We start from the raw sequence: 20,728 nt of genomic DNA on the forward strand, positions 1-20,728 counted from the left end.
AATTCACTTTTTACAAAAAGTTTCTGTCAAGAAAATAAGTATAAATGCAGCTGTCAGGTTTATCGGCAGTGACTCGTCATGATAGCATCAGTCCATGGAAGGTTAAAAAGTAATTAATTACTTGGGTTGCATTTATTTAATTTTGACATATTTTAGTGATCTTCATATTTCAGGTGATTATGCTCTTGGAATGTAATTAGACAGCTTTTATTAATAGTCCTCTGAAAATGAGCCATTCAAGTAGCGTATACAATGACTGCGATTAAGTCGGAGGTCACCAAGATGCTGTAATCCTAAATTTATTTTTTTTAAATTATATATGTATGATGTTGTGCAGCTTAATTTTTTAGAGAATTTCTTGGTAATAATATAAATGTCTTTTATCATCACTTTTGATCAACTTAATGCATCCTTTCTGATTAAAATAATATCTGAAAAAGTAAAACTTTTTAATGGTAGTTTATACATGTATTTATTGTTATATTAATAAGTTATATATTAATATACAGTAAACTACTATTCAAAAGTCTGGGATCAGTCAGATTTTTAATGTTTTTAAAGAAGTCTCTCATACTCATCAAAACAGCATTTATTTGGTCAAAATTACAGTAGAACAGTAATATTGTGAATTTCTGTTGCTTTCTTGAAAGAAATTAATACTTTTATTCAGCAAGGATATGTAAAATGGATTAAAAGTGAAAAAAAAGTGGAAAAAAGAAAGTGAAGTGACATACAGCCAAGCATGGTGACCCATACTCAGAATTCGTGCTCTGTATTTAACCCATCCAAAGTGCACACACACACACAGCAGTGAACACACACACACACCGTGAACACACACCCGGAGCAGTGGGCAGCCATTTATGCTGCGGCGCCCGGGGAGCAGTTGGGGGTTCGGTGCCTTGCTCAAGGGCACCTCAGTCATGGTTTTTTTATGTGTTTTTCCATTGAAAATCAAGACGTTGGTTATTAAAGGGATAGTTCACCTTGGTTCAAAATTCTGTCATTAATTACTCACACTCATGTGTCATTTTAAACCCGTAAGAGCTTTGTTCTTCTTCAGAACACAAATTAAGATATTTTTGAAATCTGAGAGCTTTCTGGCCCTCAGAACTTCGAAATATGGCCCTGCAACTTCTAAATGTTTTTAGTTGCAAATGCAAGTGAAATGCTAACACTGTCAAGCCCTGATGTCGAGCGGTCACTGAGGTTACTAAACACTGAAGACACACATTGTGTCTGCTCATGTTTCGCATCCATGCAGTGGCTTTAACCCAGTGCGTTCTCATTAGAGCTGTGATGTGACGGTGTGAAGCAGGTGCTGGTAATCGGTTGATTAATCTCCTCTAGAAGCACACGGTTGGCCACTTCTCGTGTTACAGAAGCACTTGTTTCTCTCGTCCAGGGGGTTGACTTATGGATTCAAGGTTTCTATAGCAGCACAGTGCAAATACTAGCAGAGAAGCACTTTTCCTGTGCTGCTGAGTTGAGCAGAAAGCCCATTTTAGCACTGCTGATCAATTTACAAGTGAGACTTCAGGCTTCTTTTGTTTGTGGTGTTGGGGAAATAAGATTCCTTTCTTTTTAGTGCCACCCCTGGGAAATATAGGGAGTGCACAGTATCTACTAGGTACAGAGTCATAAAAAGTGACATGGTGATAGATAGCAAAGCTTCCTCTTCGAAAGAAGTGGTCATTTTAGCAAGACATACACACAAAGGGATTCCTAAGCTCTGGAAAAAAGACCTAGAGCAGGGAGTTAGGGCTAGTTAGTTAAGCAAAGTGGCGTTTTAAACACTTGCAACTGATGTGACACTCCTCTCCGGTCAGTACAAGCTGCCCTCGGGCAGTACACTGGGTTGGCATTTGCTCAAATAGGATGTGAGTCAAATGCAACAGCTGTGGTGGATGCGGGCTTCACTGACATGTCACTCTGAAATGAACCAATGAATAATCCTTCCGCATGAACATACAGTGATAATCAGAAGTTCCTTTTGTGTTTTAGCATTTCAGAGCTCAGCATCTGATGATGTAACTAAATCCTCTGATGAACTGGATCATGTTAAAGCTGGTTTGCTTTAGATTGCATATGTGTTTATCAATTTTAGCTGGCAAATTCATATGATTGTGAATTTCACATAGGAGCAAAAAAATTCCCCATACAGATTTTGCCACGGGTTCAAGTTAGATTGACTGGACTTTTTGACTGGAAAATTTCATGAAATGCCCTCACCTTCAGATGGTTTATGTAAATGAACAGATTAAAGATTTTTGTGTTTGGTATAAACTTACCATTTCATGTTTTATATTGACACCCTTCCCCACATTTTACTTAAGTGCTCTTTAAGTAAGTCCTTGATGTCTTGAAATTAAGATACTGAAAAATACAGCAAGCCCTATCACAACCGTCAATGACGTTCATCTAGAGAATGTTTGTGTTAAGCAATTTAAAATTACCACAGCAACGTCCCCTATGTGTGTTTAAGCTTGAGTCATTGAGTTTAATTACATGTTGTATTGTAGTTCTTCTGTTGACAAGCCTAAAATGATTGTTGTCTCACAATGCTGTAATTATTTAGTCAAGCTAATGCACCTCTAAGATGATAGAATGAACCGCACAAGGCATGAAATGATACCAAAGTTTAGACTTCAGATCTGTGGAGCTCCTACTTCCCGATTGGAGCTATTTTTGCTGTGTTCCATAGCACCTTCCTGTCACATGGTCTGAGATGTTAATTACTGAGCCCCACACATAATGTGCCAGGCAGCTGCTGAAACACACCACCCATTTAACGTCAGCATCACCCTCAAATACACCGAAGAACTGCACAGCACACACATCTCTCGGCAGATGAGTTTGTTAATTCACTTACAGTGGAAGGAATTATGAAGTGATGAAATAAAATCATGCTGAATCTGCTCTCCAACCCCCACATAGATGATTATGTCAGTGTCATAAAATCCCCTGCAGACATGTAGCATGTGACAGTCCAAGAAGCTCCCAAAAGAAAACATCTTATACTGTACAAATACTACACCTCTTATACAAATACTTTTCTTAAAGGGACAGTACTTTCAAAAAATAATATTTTGTTATTATTTACTCACCCTCCTGTTATTTCAAACTTGTATGGTGTGGATGGTGCTTTATACAAACTTAGGCTCTGTTTAAGAGTCTTCATGTAATTCTTTTAAATGTAACTTACAGTTTTGGAGGTAATTAGGGTGTATAATGTTACTTTGCTTTCCCATTTATCCACTGACACCTCTCCTGTCCCTGTCTTGAGAAAAATTGGGAGTGAGGCTCAGGTTTATTAATTTCCCTTTTGGTTTGAAAGGGCCTTCACAGTTGCCAAAAATATCACTTTTTATCTTTTTTGTTTTAAAAAATAAGCAAGCAAGCCCAGCTGGTCACAAAAAGTAGTGCAAAAGTAACAAAGTAATTACTTTCCATAAAAAGAAACTAAGTAACACAATTAGTTATTTTTTATGTAGTTACGCAGTATTGTAATGCATTACTTTTCCCCAGCACTGGTAATTTCCTTTAACTCTTTTCAAGTAACTAGTGCCCACAGCAGTCTAAAAATACCAAAAGGACAAAAACAAGCAAACAAAACGAACATAACTACCTTAAAAGGAGTCCAAATAGTCCTCAAATAGTCTACTGAAACCATGTTTAAACCACATACATTTGTGTGAGGATTGAGGAACACACCAATATCACCCAAAAAGTTGCATAAAACTGTTGTTGTGTACAAAGATCATAATTTTGTGTACTTCTGTTTTACGGAGGAAATAAGTGATAACAAAACCATAATATTATGGACTTAAAAAATTCAGTGAAATATCAATTTCTTGTAAAATGCACTACAGTAATCTATATTTTATTTAGGCTACAACTTTGAAAAATATATTTTTTTTTACAGTGTAAGGTGGGGGACTTGTTTCTGTGCAAGGCTTGCAGTCAATTGTAGGAATTGGGCAATATAAGTGAACTAAATGATTGCAGCCATCATTCATGTGAGGGAGTCGTGGCCTAATGGTTAGAGAGTCGGACTCCCAATCGAAGGGTTGTGAGTTCGAGTCTCGGGCCGGCAGGAATTGTGGGTGGGGGGAGTGCATGTACAGTTCTCTCTCCACCTTCAATACCATGACTTAGGTGCCCTTGAGCAAGGCATCGAACCCCCAACTGCTCCCCGGGCGCCACAGCATAAAATGGCTGCCCACTGCTCCGGGTGTGTGTTCACAGTGTGTGTGTGTGTGTTCACTGCTCTGTGTGTGTGCACTTCGGATGGGTTAAATGCAGAGCACTAATTCTGAGTATGGGTCACCATACTTGGCTGAATGTCACGTCACTTTCACTTTTTTTTTTTCACTTTCATATGTCACCAGAGAAAATGTCTGTCATTTTCACTGGAATATTTAGTTATGATATTTAGGTCAAAAATGTTTTTTAAAATGAAACTTAACACATGGATGAATTGAAAATGGACATTAAAAGTGAAGATCTATAACTTTCATTTACAAAAGTTAATTTTCACTCCACATTAAGACTACTGTGTTGTATGTAGTCCCATTCCCTGCTGTCTCTTACCACTATTTCTCAGTCTGTCAATAAAGCCATGAAACACCCAGAAGATAAAATAAAAATATGCATCTGATTCGCTCCAGACATTGCACATCAGAAATGTTGAGTGAACAGGGGAAATTCCACAGAGAAAATTATATTAAGCTCTGGTACAACAAATCTGCTCCTGCCCATTTCCTGAGTCTTCTCCCTGTCAAAGTGCATTATCTCCACTCAGGGCTATTTCTAACACACAGGATGTTTGCTCGTCTACAGGCTCAACCCCACCTCTTCTGTCTCCTCCTTTCAGTCGTCCTCAGATACCCACATAAAATGCAGACAAACACTTTCAGTCCCCACTTTGTACATCGTGTACCCACAGAGTTTGGAGTTTGCATTGTCGCAGGGTTGAGTTATAAAAGAGTGTTGTTTGTTTAGACTAATCTTAAGGCTGCTATTGTGGTTGTGGTTTCATGCAGTGACAAATCTGTTTACATTTGTTTTGTAATGCTAATGTTTGCCTGAGAAACTTTCATTCTTAGTCATTTATGAAGGAAGGAACTGTAAAAGGCAGAGCTGGAGTGGAGAGGTCCTGCCTTGGCACTGCTGTGCGATTGATCGCCTGGCGTTGAAGCACCTGCTTCAAATAACCAACATCAGTCAAAAGAACATGGAGGCTTATTGATTTTTTTCACAAGAGTAGTAGCAGGAAAGTGAATGGTGGAAGGGAAAATGTGATGGACCTTTGAAGGCAACAACAGTTACGGCTGTGCTGGAGGTCTGTGTTCTTCAGCAGCTCTGTGTGTTCTCAGCAGGACGGAAAGAGGTGGCTGAACATGAATGTGATTTATCTCAGGAAATAAACCTGTGGGATAAAATAAAGGTGTGAGATTCCAACTTGTGATAGACTAATATAGCAGTTAGTTCTGGTCCACACACTGTGTTTATCTAACACCACTTGAAATTTTATACATTATATCAATGTAACTGGATATAACTGTGCCTAATATGTAAACTGTTAAATATTTAAAGTAAATTATGTAGTTTTTTTGGGTCAGGGTCTATATCTTCTAGAAAATGCACGAATTGCAATGTAAAATTGTGCCATTAATATTTTACATTTTTTGTATTTTTACACTACTTGTTTAAACGTTTGAGGTCATGAGACTTCTTTTTTTTTGAGACTTTTTCAAGCTTTGACATTGAAATATATTCAAATAGAAAATAGTTATTTTAAATTGTAATAATATTTCACAAGATTACTGTTTTACTGTATTTTTGATCAAATAAATCCAGCCTTGGTGAACATTGACTTCTTTCAAAAACAAAATCTTACAGATCACAAACTTTTGAACAATACTTCAGCACTCTGTTTATTTTATTGTTCCATTTTTTTGTTTAAGCCATATAATTTAATCAAAATAATGTGCATAATGTCATTTATTTGAATATTTTGGCCTTTTTATACTCTTCTACTGAGGTGGTTTATTCTGCACTAAATCATTTAATCCATGAACCAAAAGGTTTAGCATATTTGTCATTATGCAACAGTAATCTCTAAAATGAAACCAACAGAAACATGTTTCTTTGCAGGCCAGCAGCACTGGACAGAAAGCCGGCAGAGCTCAGCACCCTCAGTGATGGCTACCAGATTCGCATCTGAGACACTAAACGTATCCAGCTTTATCCTCCACATGTCCTCCCTCAATCAGATCCACAGATGATGTTTTTAAACACTATTTAATGCACATTGTGAACTGTACAGCATATTAAACATATTTATAGTTGTACTTTCATGTTAGAGGGAAATTGGTTGCTGTTCTGTTTTCGACAGAATATGATATTCCTTTTTAAATAGTGGAAAGTTTAAGAGTGAAGGATATCAATTTTGCTTTAAAAGTGTTTTTTTTTACCCTAGTAATTGTCAAGCATTTTAGAAGACAAAAAAAATTGTGACTGAAATATTCAAGCAAATATGGAAAATGTGGGGAAAAGGCTCTATTTTTGGACCTGTCTCCACTAGCAGTGAGAGCTGGAGTGTGAATGGATTGTGCTTGGCAGAGAGATGTAAACCTCAGTGCCTCGTGCTGTGCTTCTGGTAGTTTTAGAGGCTGACTGGCCCGGAGGAGAGAGAGGACAAAAGCTTTTTTGCCAGAGGCGTAAGGACACAAGGGACCTAAGCTTCAGAGAGCTACTCATTCTGCCCCAAAGAACTGTATTCAACCCACTTTACTTTATTTTTTTGTTACCTGCATACATAATATGGATGGAATGGACACGATTTATTGACTAAGGTTTGATGTTACCTTACATTTGAAGGCTTTGTACTGTTTTTATTTCTGCAGTTGTAGAGAAATAGTTACTTTTTTAAAAGTATTTAAACATTTATTTTTCTTGTTTTTACTTTGTTTAACCAGTATAATATTTTGTGGTTTTTACATATTTTTTTATTTTTATTTTCTTTTAAACAAAATCTCTCAGAGGTGTGAAAGTTGATGTGCTATTGATTGACCCATCTGTTGCAAATAATCCTTAATTTCCCACACACTTATTTGGAAAATATAACTTATTTCTTTTTCATTTTTATAGCGACCGAGATATAATCTTGGCTAATAAACATAAATTAAGCATAAGTGGGTTTTTAGGGAGCCGTTAAAGCAAGTTAATTACCTAAACTTTACTATGAAGGGCCAGAAACATAACTTTAATTGAGGGCCATGGTTCAAAAGTAATTACTGCTTTATATATGCACCTATGTTATATTAAAATGTATTTTTTTTAATTTTTAAATCAAATTCACTTACATTCTCTACAATGCTAAAATGGAAAGAAATACTAAAGAAAAAAGATAAAATAGAAATGACGATATGCTATTATTTCTTGTTTCCCCCCAGTTTCCCCCCTCTAGTGACATGACAGGCCAAAATAGGCAACTTTGACCAAAGGGTCCTGGTTTGCGCATCTCTGTCCTAAAGAGACATGGTGACGGAAATAAAAAATTCAACGCTTTTGTGTTAAAAACTTTTAGATTCCCCTGAGAGACTTTGCTGCGAGCAAATGCAAAAGCATTCATATATAATTTTTAATATGAAGTGGGAGAAAAAGAGTTTCTATAGAGAATGCAAACATTTTGCGAGGGAACCCAAAAGCATTGAAATAAGCCATTTTCCTCTCATCACATTTTTTTTTCCATCATTAGGCCTTATCTTATAGGACCCCTTGGGTTCTAACAATAGGATCACAACTGCAATCATTCAAGGATACACAAAATATCATCTCTTTATCAACAGCATATCACTTGAGTTTTCTCACCTTGTGAGAATAAGCTATGCACGTGGAGAAGGTCTGTGGATCCGTCCTTTTTGACAGCAGACCTGTCTTTAAAATTGTAGCAGTGACATTGTTAGCAATTCTTCATGGGTTGTATGAGCGGTTCCTCTCTGAACGATGCTTTTTGGGTGCTGATGACTAAACTACCACATTATAGCTCATTCTGCCTTGTAATTGGTACCAGCTTTCTATCAAAAGCTACTGAACCACACAAGTGCCAGACCATTGAATACGTCCAATTCATCCTTTGGGCTGAGGGTTTCAGTCACATGAAGATGAAAAGTCACGAGTTTCAGTGACAAATCTAATGCACCATGTTGAATTGCTCAGACTCTTTATGGGAGAGAAGTGGTCTGCTGCTAATTTGGCATGCGAAGAACACCACATTGTTACAGATTTCTATCATTTATAACTTGTTTGGTAACTAATCAGATGTGTGAAATTGTGAGTGAACTTTTTATGGCAGATAACGTCAAGTATTAGTTGTTTAAAAATAGCTTTCTGGTTTTAAGGAAATGCAATGATTTTTGCTCAAAGGTGCTAAGATGAGACATTTTAACTATTATTATAAAATTCAGTTATTTTAGTATTGACTTTTTTATGATTAAAGAGCACATTAAACTGACGTTTCTGTAGCACAATGATTAAGAACTGAATTACAAGATACATGTTAGGGTTATGTATTACCCTACCAAAAAATTCATAAGTGAAATGGATATTCATGATATTATAGATGCTTTTGTAGAGGTCTAATACAGGCTTGTCTGAAAATACAATCAATTTTGATGAATGATAAGTAATCAAAATTTTAAGGGAAATGTTTTCTTAGTAAGAATGTTAATGATGTGACTTTATGATGAAGACCTCAACTCAAACTTGTCCTCAGTTTTCTGTGCATATCTTTCGTATTATAAATGTATTGCCTAAATAAGGACTTTATAAAATTAAATTAACCCTCAACTGTTTTACATACATTTTTCCTAAGCCTTACAGCAGCTTGCACCTTCAATCCTCTTTTCTGTCACAAATTTGTGTCTGGGTTGCCTCAATTACCCCATGAGAAAACATTAATGTCATTTGTTCACCCCTCTGTAGCATGTTTTAATAAAACTGTTTTTCTGTAAATTTGTGATTGGCCGTTTACTGTGCTTATTTACACGGTTCTCTGGAATAGGCTACTTGATTCTCATTGGTCAGATTGGTGGCAGTCCGCGGTTTGTTATAGCGTAACCGGTGCCATTTTGTGTCTCAGTTATCGATTGTAGTGAAAAAAATATATATATCAGACAACAGTATTAATACTTTTCTTAGCGGAATCCAAAAGCTGAAGATATACATTGGTAAAGTCATGTCCACGTATTTAATTTCAGTTTAATAAAACGGTTTATGTTGCGATACCGATCGGCTGACTGTACATTATCCCTAACGTAAAGGGGTCATATGATGCTGTTAAAAAGAACATTATTTAGTATATTTGGTGTAATGAAATGTGTTTATGCGGTTTAAGGTTAAAAAACACATTATTTTCCACATACTGTACATTATTGTTTTTCCTCTATGCCTGCCTTCTGAAATGCGTTGATTTTTACAAGGCTCATCGCTCTGAAAAGCGAGGTGTGCTGTGATTGGCCAGCTATCCAGTGCGTTGTGATTGGCTGAATGCCTCAAGTGTGTGACGGAAATGTTACGCCTCTTAAACTATTGTGATGCCTTGTCTGGCCAGAGCGATGAGACATAAAAATAAACCCCATTATAAACACGATATAAACATGATTTCTAGTCGTGTCTTCTTTTGGAAGGCCAAACAATTTTTCGTTTTATAAACATGATTTCTTGTCGTGCCTTGAGGTCTTGAGTGAGCCGCGGCAGGTGGCTTGAGGCGGATTCTACAAAGGAGCGTATCTTGTGCTTGCGGCAACCACATGTGACGACCCTAGGCTGGACGCCACTTTGTCCACGGTGAAAGCCGATTCGGCGATCCACGGTGCAAAGTTGATGTATTTCCTCAGCGACCAGCACAGATCAGCGCCAGGCATGACGAAGCAGATATCGTCCTCTTTTGGAAGGCCAAAGTAGTTTCGCTTTCACAGTGAAACACACAGCGTCCCCACGACATGGTGGAGGCGGCAACAACAATACTACAGTGAGAATAAAAGTTACTTCTCCTTTCTATGATGAACATTTGGGCGGCGATATGCAAATTTTCCCACATACTGACGTAGATATGTGGGGGCGTGTTTGAACGAGCCGATTCAGGGGGGCGTGGACGAGTCTTAACTTTTATAAAGATTATCTCTTCGGATTTGAGACTTTACTCTTTGCAACTTTACAGATCTTCGTTATGCACCAAGAGCTTGTAACACTCCAAGAGAAAGGAACATTTGAAATCGCATCATATGACCCCTTTAACAATGAAGCATGGATTTGTAAGGTTTTAATACTCCACAAAAGCACTCCTCTGAATATTCAGCACTTTTGGCCGCTCTCTCTGTGCGCCAAGGAGCTGCTCTTGCAAAAGAGAAGCTTTGAGATTAAACCAGGTGATGTAACATCAGCGTTGCCCTAAATCTCACAGCCACAGTTACAGAACCTAGTCTGAGTGTAGTCTTTCTGCACAGAGGCAATATGCCCGCATTAATCTGTTTACGAAGACAGCGTCACACACAGGAATAGAGCCGCAGCGGATTTACCGGATTTTTCATCTCTTCTCTCAAGATAAAAGGGACTCCTAGAACACCCACTATTGTTTCACACCTAGAGAAAATATACCGGGTCGGTCAAAGAGCACCCTAGAATTTCAGCGTTTTATCATCTGGATTTTAATAATCCAGAAATAGAGGTTAATTCTTAGTAAATCCTTACAAAACAGCCTCAGAAAGTAACTGCTGCTGTCAGCAAGTTCCCCCTTCACTTTCAGGATATATTTTCAAGCTGTGGTGTACATGTCATTTGCAGAGTCATACAACAGCTGCGCGAACAGGCTTGAAACTCAACTGAAATAAAATAAAGCATTTAATTTTTTTTAAAATTTTATTTAATTAAATTTAGTCTAATAATGTAATATACAACTGGCATTCTGGAATAACTTTTAAGATTTCATTCTAACATTTAGTTTAAATTCTTTTCACAGATTCTGATTTGAGGGATTTAGAGCAAATTTTATTAAATTTTACTTTATTTTATGTAAAGCACTTTGAATTACCATTGTGTACGAAATGTGCTATATAAATAAACTTGCCTTGCCTAAAAAAAAAAAAAATCTTAACTTTTATTTCAACAAGCCAATATTTCTAATTTTTATTCTGTTGAACTTGATGTACTACTAAAATAACTTCAGTGGAAATAAAAATGATTAAAAACTTAAAAAACAAACAAATAAAATTAAAAGTGTCATAAAAACAAAACAAAAAAATTACTAAAACAGAAATAAAAAATTTAAATATTAAAAAGTAACTATAATAGTATAAAACCAATTTAATACCATTAGTAAAATGCACATATTTTAAATTTTTCAAAAATAATAAATATTTTAATAATAAATTATATGATAAGCATAACAATGTGAAAAAAAAAAGACATGGATTCCAGAATTTCACTGTTCTTGTCATGTTGCCTTTTTTTTTTTGCCAAAATAAAGAGCAGCAACATAAAATACTACACAAAGATCAGCTTGAAGATAAAATCATTTATTTTTTTTCACCTCCATATCATCTTTAAAATGAAGCAAGTTTGAAATAGTTACCTCGTAAAACCTTGAAAAAAAAATTCAGTTCTTTAAATGACTTGCTTAGTCTCAAAGCTGCCATATTTCATAATAAAACATCCCTAATTTATTGATTACAGAGTGCATGTCACCTTCCCATAATGCACTGGGTAAATCAGTTATTAATAACTTCCAAGTTTCACTTCTGCTTTATGTTTGTTATTGACTGTCTGAAGATAATCTGAGTCATGCCATTTTATGCTGGTCTGAAACAAACATGAATACTTTTTTTTTTTTTTTTGAGTTTGTTAGAAAAATGATCCTTCTCTGGCTAAAAACATACTAAAAGCTTTATGATACTCCCAAACACTTTTGTAATGTCAGCCATCAACTCGAGGGTGCAGACGGAAACGTGTCAAAAGTGGCAGGTGGTCAGAGGAGTTGTGCTGGTTGGGAAGACCGTTAACCTTCTGGAGTTCATCTTCCCCCACCAGGGATAACCTGCCCAGCAGCTGCAGACCCTTCTCTGGTGGCACACTGCATTCTGGGTAAACGAGGGGGAAAAAACAGTGCCATGGTAACCAGCAGCAGCAGAAATTTTGCTGTTGAATGTACTGCACTGCAGCAAACTGCAGCATCACAGGTCACATGATTACAGGAGCAGTGATGTAACATGTACATTGATAGTCCAGTGGCATCAGCTTTTACTTTGAGGATTCTTAAAGGAAAAGTTCACCCAAAAATTTTAATTTGCTGAAAATGGATTCACTTTCAAGATATTTAAGATGTAGATTTATTTTTTTTATTTTTTTTAAACAGATTTTTGAGAAATTGACCATTACGTCACTTGCTCACCAGTGGATCCTCTGTTTGGACTCTCATTCTGACGGCACCCATTCACTGCAGATGATCCATTGGTGAGCAAGTGATGTAATTCTACAATTCTGATGAAGACTACATGTTTATGTGGTGACAGCAACCACAATAGCTGTAGAATTAAATAATCAGATTTTCTATTTGAAATTAAATTTTATATTACACAACAATAATTTCAGAGTATTTCCCAGGAATTTAAAAGAGAATAGTAATTGTCAAACCTGCTTGAGCCATCACATCCCCCAGAGCTGCAGAGTAGAAGACGTAATCTACGGTTATGGCTGTCCGTGAGTGGCATGTGGTGATCTCAGGGTGACCGCTCTCTTTCAGGTAGTGAGAGTATGCAGAGGTCAGCTTCAAACAATGCTCAATGCTGGGCTTGGTAAAACTACAAACAGATCACATGAGAGAAGAATAAATGGTGTTAGAATTTAAAGATCGACTCGCTGAGAAAAGACCCTTCACAGGACTTAAATAGGACACTTCACTTTGAGCTGTCCAATCTCTTCACCTTAAATTTGCTCAACAGCACTGACTGTCAAGTCAGTTAGGTTTTAAAACATCAATGGCTGAGGAACACAAAAGATATCCGGAAACTAGGGGCGAGAAGATGTAATATTGTAATACTTTTATCAATGCGACTGGGATGACTAAATCAACCAAGGCTCTGTAGAGATATGGATTTATATTTACCCATCCAGTTCTGCTTGCTCTAAATCCCTCAAATCAGAATCTGTGAAAAGAATTTAAACTAAATGTTAGAATGAAATCTTTAAAGTTATTCCAGAATGCCAGTTGGGACTGCCTCTGTCTAAATTTAATTACTGCTTTTAAGTGCATAACAGTGGCCCAAAAAATGATTCTGACACTTAAGCCACACTTAAAAATGTATGCATAACATTGCATTAAATAACAAAATATCAAAGCAAGTGGCATTTGCCAAAGGTTTAAATGATAAAACAATTAAGTTAAAAATAAGTATCTGGACACTTATTGGTAAACTTACGAACAAATTATATCATACATGCACTAAACTTTTTTTTTTTTTATTGTACACTAACACCAACTAGTTAAGAGTCACTGCAAAAATGACTAAAATAGAAATCTGTTTTGAGAAAAGGACTTGCATCCTTAATTTTAGATGCCACCTAGTTTGATATTTTAAATCTCATCTAATGACATTCATACATTTGTAAGTCTGGCATATGTGTTTTGGGCTGCTGTATTTGCAGAGGAGCAAAAAAAAAAAAGCTCCCATAACAGTTAATGTACACTTCTGTTCAAAAAATCTGGGCTAGTTAAGATTTTAATTTATTCAATTAAATTCAGCAAGGATACATTAAATTGATCAAAAGTGAGAATAAAGACATAATGTTACATACGTTTTTAAATCAATGTTGTTCATTTTAATCAAAATATTAAGCAGCACAACAATATTCAACATTGATAATAATAATAATAAGAAATGTTTCTTGAGCACTAAATCAGCATATGAGAATTATTTCTGAAGGATCATGTGACACTGAAGACTGGAGTAATGGCTGCTTGAAAATTCTGCTTTACAATCAAATGGCATCTTAAAAAAGAAAGCAATTATTTTAAACAGGAATAATATTTCACAATATTACTGTTTTTATTTTTTTATTTTTTTGTATTTTTGATCAAATAAATGCAGCCTTGGTAGGAAAAAAACTTCATTCGATAACATTCAAAAATCTTACAGACCCTACATTTTTGAAAAGTACATATAGCGATCTTAACATTTCAACACACTGTGGAACATAATGTTACGTTATTTATCTGTTGTTTCTCTAAATGTTCTTGGCAATGATTGTCTGTTTACATTATATGTAATAAGGAGTGAAAGGTGACCTGTTGTTCGGCTTTCATACTGGCACTGCTGAGAGATGCCCAGACTTCTGGGCCAAATTGGCACAGTTAGAATACGCTGTCCCCTCGGGTTCTCCTCCTGTCCTGACACCTGCAAAATCAACAAGTCATACAAATTAAAATGTGTCCGAAAAAAATCAGAGTGAGGAAATGTTGCAGGATTCTCTACCTTTCCAATAGGCAAGTCATCATATTCCAGCCTGCTGTCCTTAATAAAGCGATACAGCGGAGACCAGGGAACGGAGTTAAAATCCCCACAGAGCAGCACAGGACAAACGCTGCTGTCAGGTAACTGGGCCAGCCGGCTTATCTCTGCCAGCAGCACAGCCAGCTGGGCCAGTTTAATGTCCCCACGTCTAGGGTTGTACAGTAAATGTGTGTTGGCCACACAGATGTTGGTGAGGGAGCTGTGGGGGTCAATGGGCCGGAGCAGCACAATCAGGCCCACGTTATCACGGTCCAGTAGAGGGATGCCACGCCGGAAATACTCCACAGGGTGACAGGAGACCAAAGAGAAGCGCTCGCGTTTGAAGACCACAGCACATCCGTCAGGCTTCAGTCCCGTTCTCCGTTTGTATTCACAATGGTAGCCTGTTTTATGGGCCAAGGATTGCAGCATTAAAAATTAAGTATTCTATTCATCACTAATTATTATTTCATAAATACAGAATGTTTCAAAAGTCCACTTGTGAAAATGCTTTTATTTTGCAGTGTGATTAATTTTTTCCCATTACAATAACATCATAATATTTCTTTTTCTAATTAATCATTGCTTTTATTCAGCAGGAATGCACTGAATTGATTAAGTGGCACTTAAGTGACACTCTTTTACATTGTTAAAAAAATATTTTAAATACATGCTTGCTGTTCTTTTGAATCTTCCATTCATCAAATAATCCTGAAAAAATGCATCACGGTATGTATGAGGCAGCACAACAGTTTAACATCGATAAATAGGAAATGGGTTTAATTAAAGAAAATATTTTGAATAATACACAACATCTAAAGTCCTCAACAAAACTAAATATACATTGAGAGGTCAAGGAAGTAAAGTACCTAAAGACTCTAGTGAGGGTTTGATTTGTTGGTTATAGTGGTCCTCTTGCACCTCCTGCAGGCACATTATCTATAGAGAAAAAGTTATTGCAGATATTGCCCACTGAACATAACAGATAAAGAACATAAACATAAAACGAACATTGTTCTGCAATTCATTCACAAATGGTTCATTCACTTACATCAGCACTGTGCTGTTCCAGCTCTTTGATGATGTTTGGATACCTATGGTGCCAATCCAGAATTGGAGGATGACAGTGTCTGTAAAGGTACGTGTTATCACAGAGCAGATCTTGTGAGAGGATATTGTAGGACATCACAGAAAAGTCAAATGGCCATTTTTGTCTCCCTCCATTCATAGACGGTGCAGCTTTACAGAGGTGAGAAAGATCCTCCCAATGTCTCTTTAACTCTGTTGAGGTAAAAGATTTGGCTTTTTATGGACAACTACATTAGCAGCAATAACAATACATCATTTTAAATTAAGATTCAAGTTTAAATCTTTCACCTGGTGTGGATGGAGACTTGTTTGGGCCTGATGGAAATGTTCCAGGAGGAACTGGAGTGCCGGTTACATTGCGTAGCCATTCAGGACTTCCTTTTGGACTCCTGCTGCCTTTTGGAGGCGAACGTTCGGGTGAGCGCTGAGATTTATCCCCTGCTTGCCTTCCGTCTGTGCTCCTCCTCCTTTTCTGTGGTGGCTCGCTTTTACAGCGGTCCATCAGACCTGCAGAAAGCTGAAGGTCTCGTCTGGGTTGAGCGTGTGGCAGTATTCCAGTTTGCCTCCAGGAGCTCCAGTTGTATGGATTTGGAGGTCTTGGGGGCCTACTGGAGGGGTGTCTGACGGTGCTGAAGGAGGACGAGGGATGCTGCAGGTGGGATGGATATGTCAACCATAAATGGCCAGGCTGATACCAGTGTCTCCAGTGGTAGTAAACGGTCTGAGCTTGCGGAAAGCCCACTGTGCTCAGGTAACGGCCAAACATGGGATGACTGCAAGAGCAAAGAAAAATTACACCACGGGGGAAAATCTTTGAAGTTTTTTATCAGGATTCAGAAAACACTAACTAAAATATTGTACAATCATTGGAAATATATATTAAAACTTTTTAATTCTTAAATGGCAGTGTTTATAAATGTATTTATGCAACTATTTTCCCCCAAATAATAACATGATTTAAATAGAAACTGAGCATGGAAATAAGGAAATGAGTAGTTACATTATTAAACATAAAAAAAAAATGAATTTAAATCATTAAATACATCAGAATGTTTTAGTAAATACCGTACAATGAAACTTAATTTAGTCTGTTAAAATCCTCTATAATTATGTTTTAGAATAATATTATATATTTTCTTTAGAATAATATTATAACATATATGTTTTTAAATAATATTATTATAATGTTATCATGTTGTTTTGATTTCAATGCAGTCAGCAGCAAAAGCAAATCTCACAATTCAAATTTGAACTTACTTTGGAGACACTCCTGGTCTGACATAGTTAACATTCGTGTGTCGACGCATGTAGCGTCCTATTATCATAAAACGACACTTTCTAACACCATCTCTGCCGAGTGAAACTCAAAAAACGATTGTGAAAACGCTTCTACTGTTTGCCGCTACTGCTGCATGCTAGCAAAACAGACACCGATGGCGTTTGAATATGACGTCACTCGACATGTCCGATTCCTATTCGTGAATGAATCGTTCTTGTGAGTCGGACGCTTGTTTGGCGTGCAAGTTGCACGATAAAGATTGGATATGACGGCGCGAAAAGTGAGTTACTTTAATAATGAATAGCAGAAATTAAGCGTACTGGAATGTTTGTTTTTTGATTGTAAGACATTTTAATATACATATTCGAAAGAGAGTTGGTATTTAAATTTATGCATTTGGCAGACTACTTAAGTGGGTTTAAGTACCTTTTTAATCATTTAAAATACATTTTTGTAGTATTTATATTATAGCAGTAAAATACAGTTTTTAGATAGATTTTTAATATGAATGCAAATTATGTTTTGGTTTTAAGGACTCGTTTAATTAAGAACTGAATCATGGCTGCAACAAATTGAACTAAAAATCCGTAATAAACAGAAGCATATAAACAGATAAATAAACAGAAGCATATGAATGGACTGATACGTTTTAAAGATCGCTACATTATGTAAAAGAACTACTGAAATTTTGTGGTCCGTTTCATTGAAATGAACTGATCGAAAGAATCGATTCGCGGAAAAGAGTCAGACTCGTATGATTAGGCATGACGGAAAGCATGATGTAACAAAATACTACAACAGTCCTGCACAAGCAAATTTGTTAGTCGCTGCAAATGTTTTGAGCATATTGATGATAACGCTGAGCAAGGAATTGCCGTTTTATAAAGTCTTGATCGATAGAGTATTCATAAGGTTTTGAAACGCATAGGCTATTCGGCCGCGTTTCACTTACGTTACCGGTGTATTTTTACCGATAAAACTATGATGCAATTAGAATATTTCTTACCCGAGAATCCACGACAGATACGAAGCGGAACTTTCGCTCTAGATATTAAATGATTGTTGTCGATGTCTGATTAAAATGCTCAGATTGTTGGCGCATGTCTGGTCTTCTCTGTCTGTGGATGGTTCGTGCTTTGTTACTGTGACATAATTTTGGACGATACAGTGGTTTTAGTCACTGACCTTTTCCTGTTAAAAATAAAAAAATATATTTATTTATGCAACTAATTTGTGATTTATACAGTATATGCGAAATTAAATATTTTATCACATCAAGAGAAAAAAAATACGTAACTACTAGAGGGACAATTTAATTGTTATGTATTGTGTAAGCATATGTTGTAACCACTAGAGGTCACTCTTGTATTGTGGATTTACTTTACTCAATATACACAGGGCCTTTTCACAAGTAACATTCTTAACCTTAAATTTCTTCCTAATTAGGAACCTGGGTTATCTTGTCTGGTTTGTGTCTTGTCACACTCTTCGTCTTCTCCGATGTCTTGCCATATTTGTGGATGCAATCATAATCATCAAGACTGTTAAGGTTACAGACGCTCCTGCTAAATGGGCTCCCAAGATTTGGCCTTTTTGGAAGTCTGACAAGTCATCCATTTCACAGATCACTTGTGCTACACACTGCTTAAAACAACTTATACTACTACCTAGAGAATAAAGACAACAGATAGATAAATAAAAGATAATTGCAACTGTAGCCTACACAAATTATATTAAGGCTTATAATAATGGGTATTCACATTATTTTTTTCTAACTGTATATGACCGCATAGATGAATCCAACTCGCAGATTGCCTTATGTTCAATATTTTTGATATTGTTAATGTGAGCATCAAAATGTGCCATAAACAATGAAGTCATGGTTCTACAAATCCAAACTGTTTTGTTATTTTTGATAAGGCAGCTGATCAATGCTCTCCAACCATCTGTCCGGCAGCTTGACCCTATATACCACCGACACGGCCCATTAGCTCATATTGCTGCGCCTTTGCTGCATAAATACCAGTTTTAGAGGACATTTCTGTAAAATCGTTATTTGGGGAGGCTGTCAAACCAATAAGTAAATAAACAAATAAATATGCTGAAATGTCTTCATTTACTAAATATAAATCGGTTGGATGGTGGGTGTAATTTGGCTTAGAAAGCGTGTTGATCAGGTTGACACAGCAAGGGACATTAGAAGAGGAGGTGTCGTGCTGTAATTGGAGGTAATACTGAGAGAAGGACTATAATTAGGAGACAGTGAACTGCAACATTTTGTTGAAATGAGCTGGGGTTTGCATTGAAAAAGGAGTCGCCTCAGAAAGGATTCATTATTTTTAGTTCTGCTTTAAAGTTGCCGTGCAGAGCCCTCATGCAAAAACGCAGGGATGAAACATTAACCGCTTCTTTTATAACACTTGTCAGCCTCAGCAGTTCTGAGGTTCACCTTGGTCCTTCTGACCACACAGACATCAAATATTAACATCTGCAGATAACCGCGAGGCAGGCCAGGTTAAAGAAGTGTCACAGTAAATGGGTCAAAGTAGACGAAGGTCTTGCATTAATTTAGTTTGATGTGTGAAATGCATTTTTAAGTCTTTCCTTCCCCAAGGACAGTATGAGGAAAGGGTCATTGAGAAATGAGACGCTTTGAAAAGAAATCGAGAGACTGCAGAGCTGTTTAGGATGTCACAGCAATGAAACATCTGAATTTATTGCGATATTTAAAAAACCCATAAACCCAATAAGCTCATTTTCCACCAATGAATGCAAAAGACACAAATTACATGATTAGGAGCCAGTGTATTTTTTAATGTACAGTACTGAAATAATGGAATTATTATTATTATTATGAAGCGTGTCATGTGTGTAAAGTAATAGAAATACTGTTTGGTATTACTCTCTGTCGTTGTGTGGTGTTGAAGGCCCAGAGGTTTATTACTAAGTCAGTCTTTACGCGAAACATCAGGTGGCAGGCGTAGAAGTAGATTAGTAGTTTAGCGAGCAAAGGCCATTCCCATCTCACTCTTTAATAGGATCAAGCTGGAGTGTAAAATGTGACTTGAATTAAAATATAATTACCTTACAGCAAAGACAGGCCACCAGCGGCTCAGATCTATTGATTTAATAGTTATCGAGCATGACTCCTATGTTCAGCTGGTTGGAAATCAAACCGCTTTTTAATCAGTGTTGTTTTATTTCGTCTCTCCAAAAGGACTGATCTTCAATCATGTTCACAGTTTTACAGATGTAAATATTATTATTGGAATAGAAAATGGATTTTTGGCTCATGTTATGCCATGGGGTTCTGTATAGGAGATTTATTTGATTATGAAAAATACACTAAATATAAATTTAACTATTCAAAAGAATTTTAATTTAATTTATTTATTTGAGAAATAGATTAATGCTTTCATTCAGCAGGGATACATTTAATCAAAAGTGACAGACATTTTATATTGTGACAAAATATTTGCTTTACAAGTAAATGCTTTTCTTTCAAGTTCAGATTAAGCAGAACCATTTTCAACATTGATAATAATAAGAGATGTTTCCTGAGAATATAAGAATGATTTCTGAAGGATTGTGTGACACTGAAGACTGGAGTGATCTGATGTCTGCTGAAAACTCACAGAAAATAATTTCATAAAAAATAGAAGAGTTGTTTTAAATGGTAATCTTATTTTACAGTTTTCTTTACTGTATTTTTGATCAAATAAATTCAGCCTTGGTGAGCATAAGACCTCTTTTGAAAAATATTACTAAAATCTGACCTCAAACTTTTGAATTATATTTACAGTAACAG

At 36.4% G+C, this 20,728-nt stretch overlaps 2 protein-coding genes across 5 annotated transcripts in view; one reads left to right on the plus strand and one right to left on the minus strand.

Moving 5' to 3' along the window:
- Positions 1-20,728, plus strand: part of LOC109053756 (tubulinyl-Tyr carboxypeptidase 2-like) — a 51,032-nt gene that overhangs the window by 20,060 nt on the left and 10,244 nt on the right. The window contains exon 7 of one of the 2 annotated variants that reach the window (XM_019071077.2): positions 6,160-9,021. The exons of the other annotated variant lie outside the window; for it this stretch is intronic. Within the exon in view, the coding sequence (XP_018926622.2) occupies positions 6,160-6,229 (70 nt within the window). The 3' untranslated portion in view covers positions 6,230-9,021. Of the gene's footprint in view, positions 1-6,159; positions 9,022-20,728 lie in introns of those variants that run through there. 2 annotated transcript variants of the gene reach the window in all.
- On the minus strand, positions 11,567-18,082 carry LOC109053755 (protein angel homolog 2-like). 3 transcript variants are annotated; one of them, XM_042746599.1, is made up of 9 exons: positions 17,927-18,082; positions 15,930-16,414; positions 15,604-15,833; positions 15,422-15,491; positions 14,535-14,956; positions 14,348-14,456; positions 13,169-13,208; positions 12,697-12,863; positions 11,567-12,143 (listed from the first exon to the last, which is right to left on the minus strand). In XM_042746599.1, the coding sequence occupies exons 2-9, from the start codon at positions 16,405-16,407 to the stop codon at positions 11,980-11,982; spliced, it is 1,680 nt and encodes a 559-aa protein (XP_042602533.1). In that variant the 5' UTR covers positions 16,408-16,414; positions 17,927-18,082; the 3' UTR covers positions 11,567-11,979. The 3 variants fall into 3 exon arrangements, 2 of the variants coding, with proteins under 2 accessions (XP_042602533.1, XP_042602532.1); XM_042746598.1 differs by lacking the exon at positions 17,927-18,082 and adding an exon at positions 16,899-17,096; XR_006157471.1 differs by lacking the exons at positions 11,567-12,143; positions 17,927-18,082 and adding exons at positions 12,987-13,071; positions 16,899-17,097 and having other exon boundaries at positions 12,724-12,863.

Source organism: Cyprinus carpio, chromosome B20 (genome assembly GCF_018340385.1).
Source record: "Cyprinus carpio isolate SPL01 chromosome B20, ASM1834038v1, whole genome shotgun sequence".
Classification (NCBI taxonomy): Eukaryota; Metazoa; Chordata; class Actinopteri; order Cypriniformes; family Cyprinidae; genus Cyprinus; species Cyprinus carpio.

Coding starts and splice junctions, on each gene's coding strand:
- LOC109053755 (XM_042746598.1), bottom strand. CDS start 16,966: ATGATAATAGGACGCTACATGCGTCGACACACGAATGTTAACTATGTC. Junction 15,834..15,929: donor CAAGTCTCCATCCACACCAG/GTGAAAGATTTA, acceptor TTACCTCAACAG/AGTTAAAGAGACATTGGGAG. Junction 15,492..15,603: donor TGGAACAGCACAGTGCTGAT/GTAAGTGAATGA, acceptor TTTTCTCTATAG/ATAATGTGCCTGCAGGAGGT.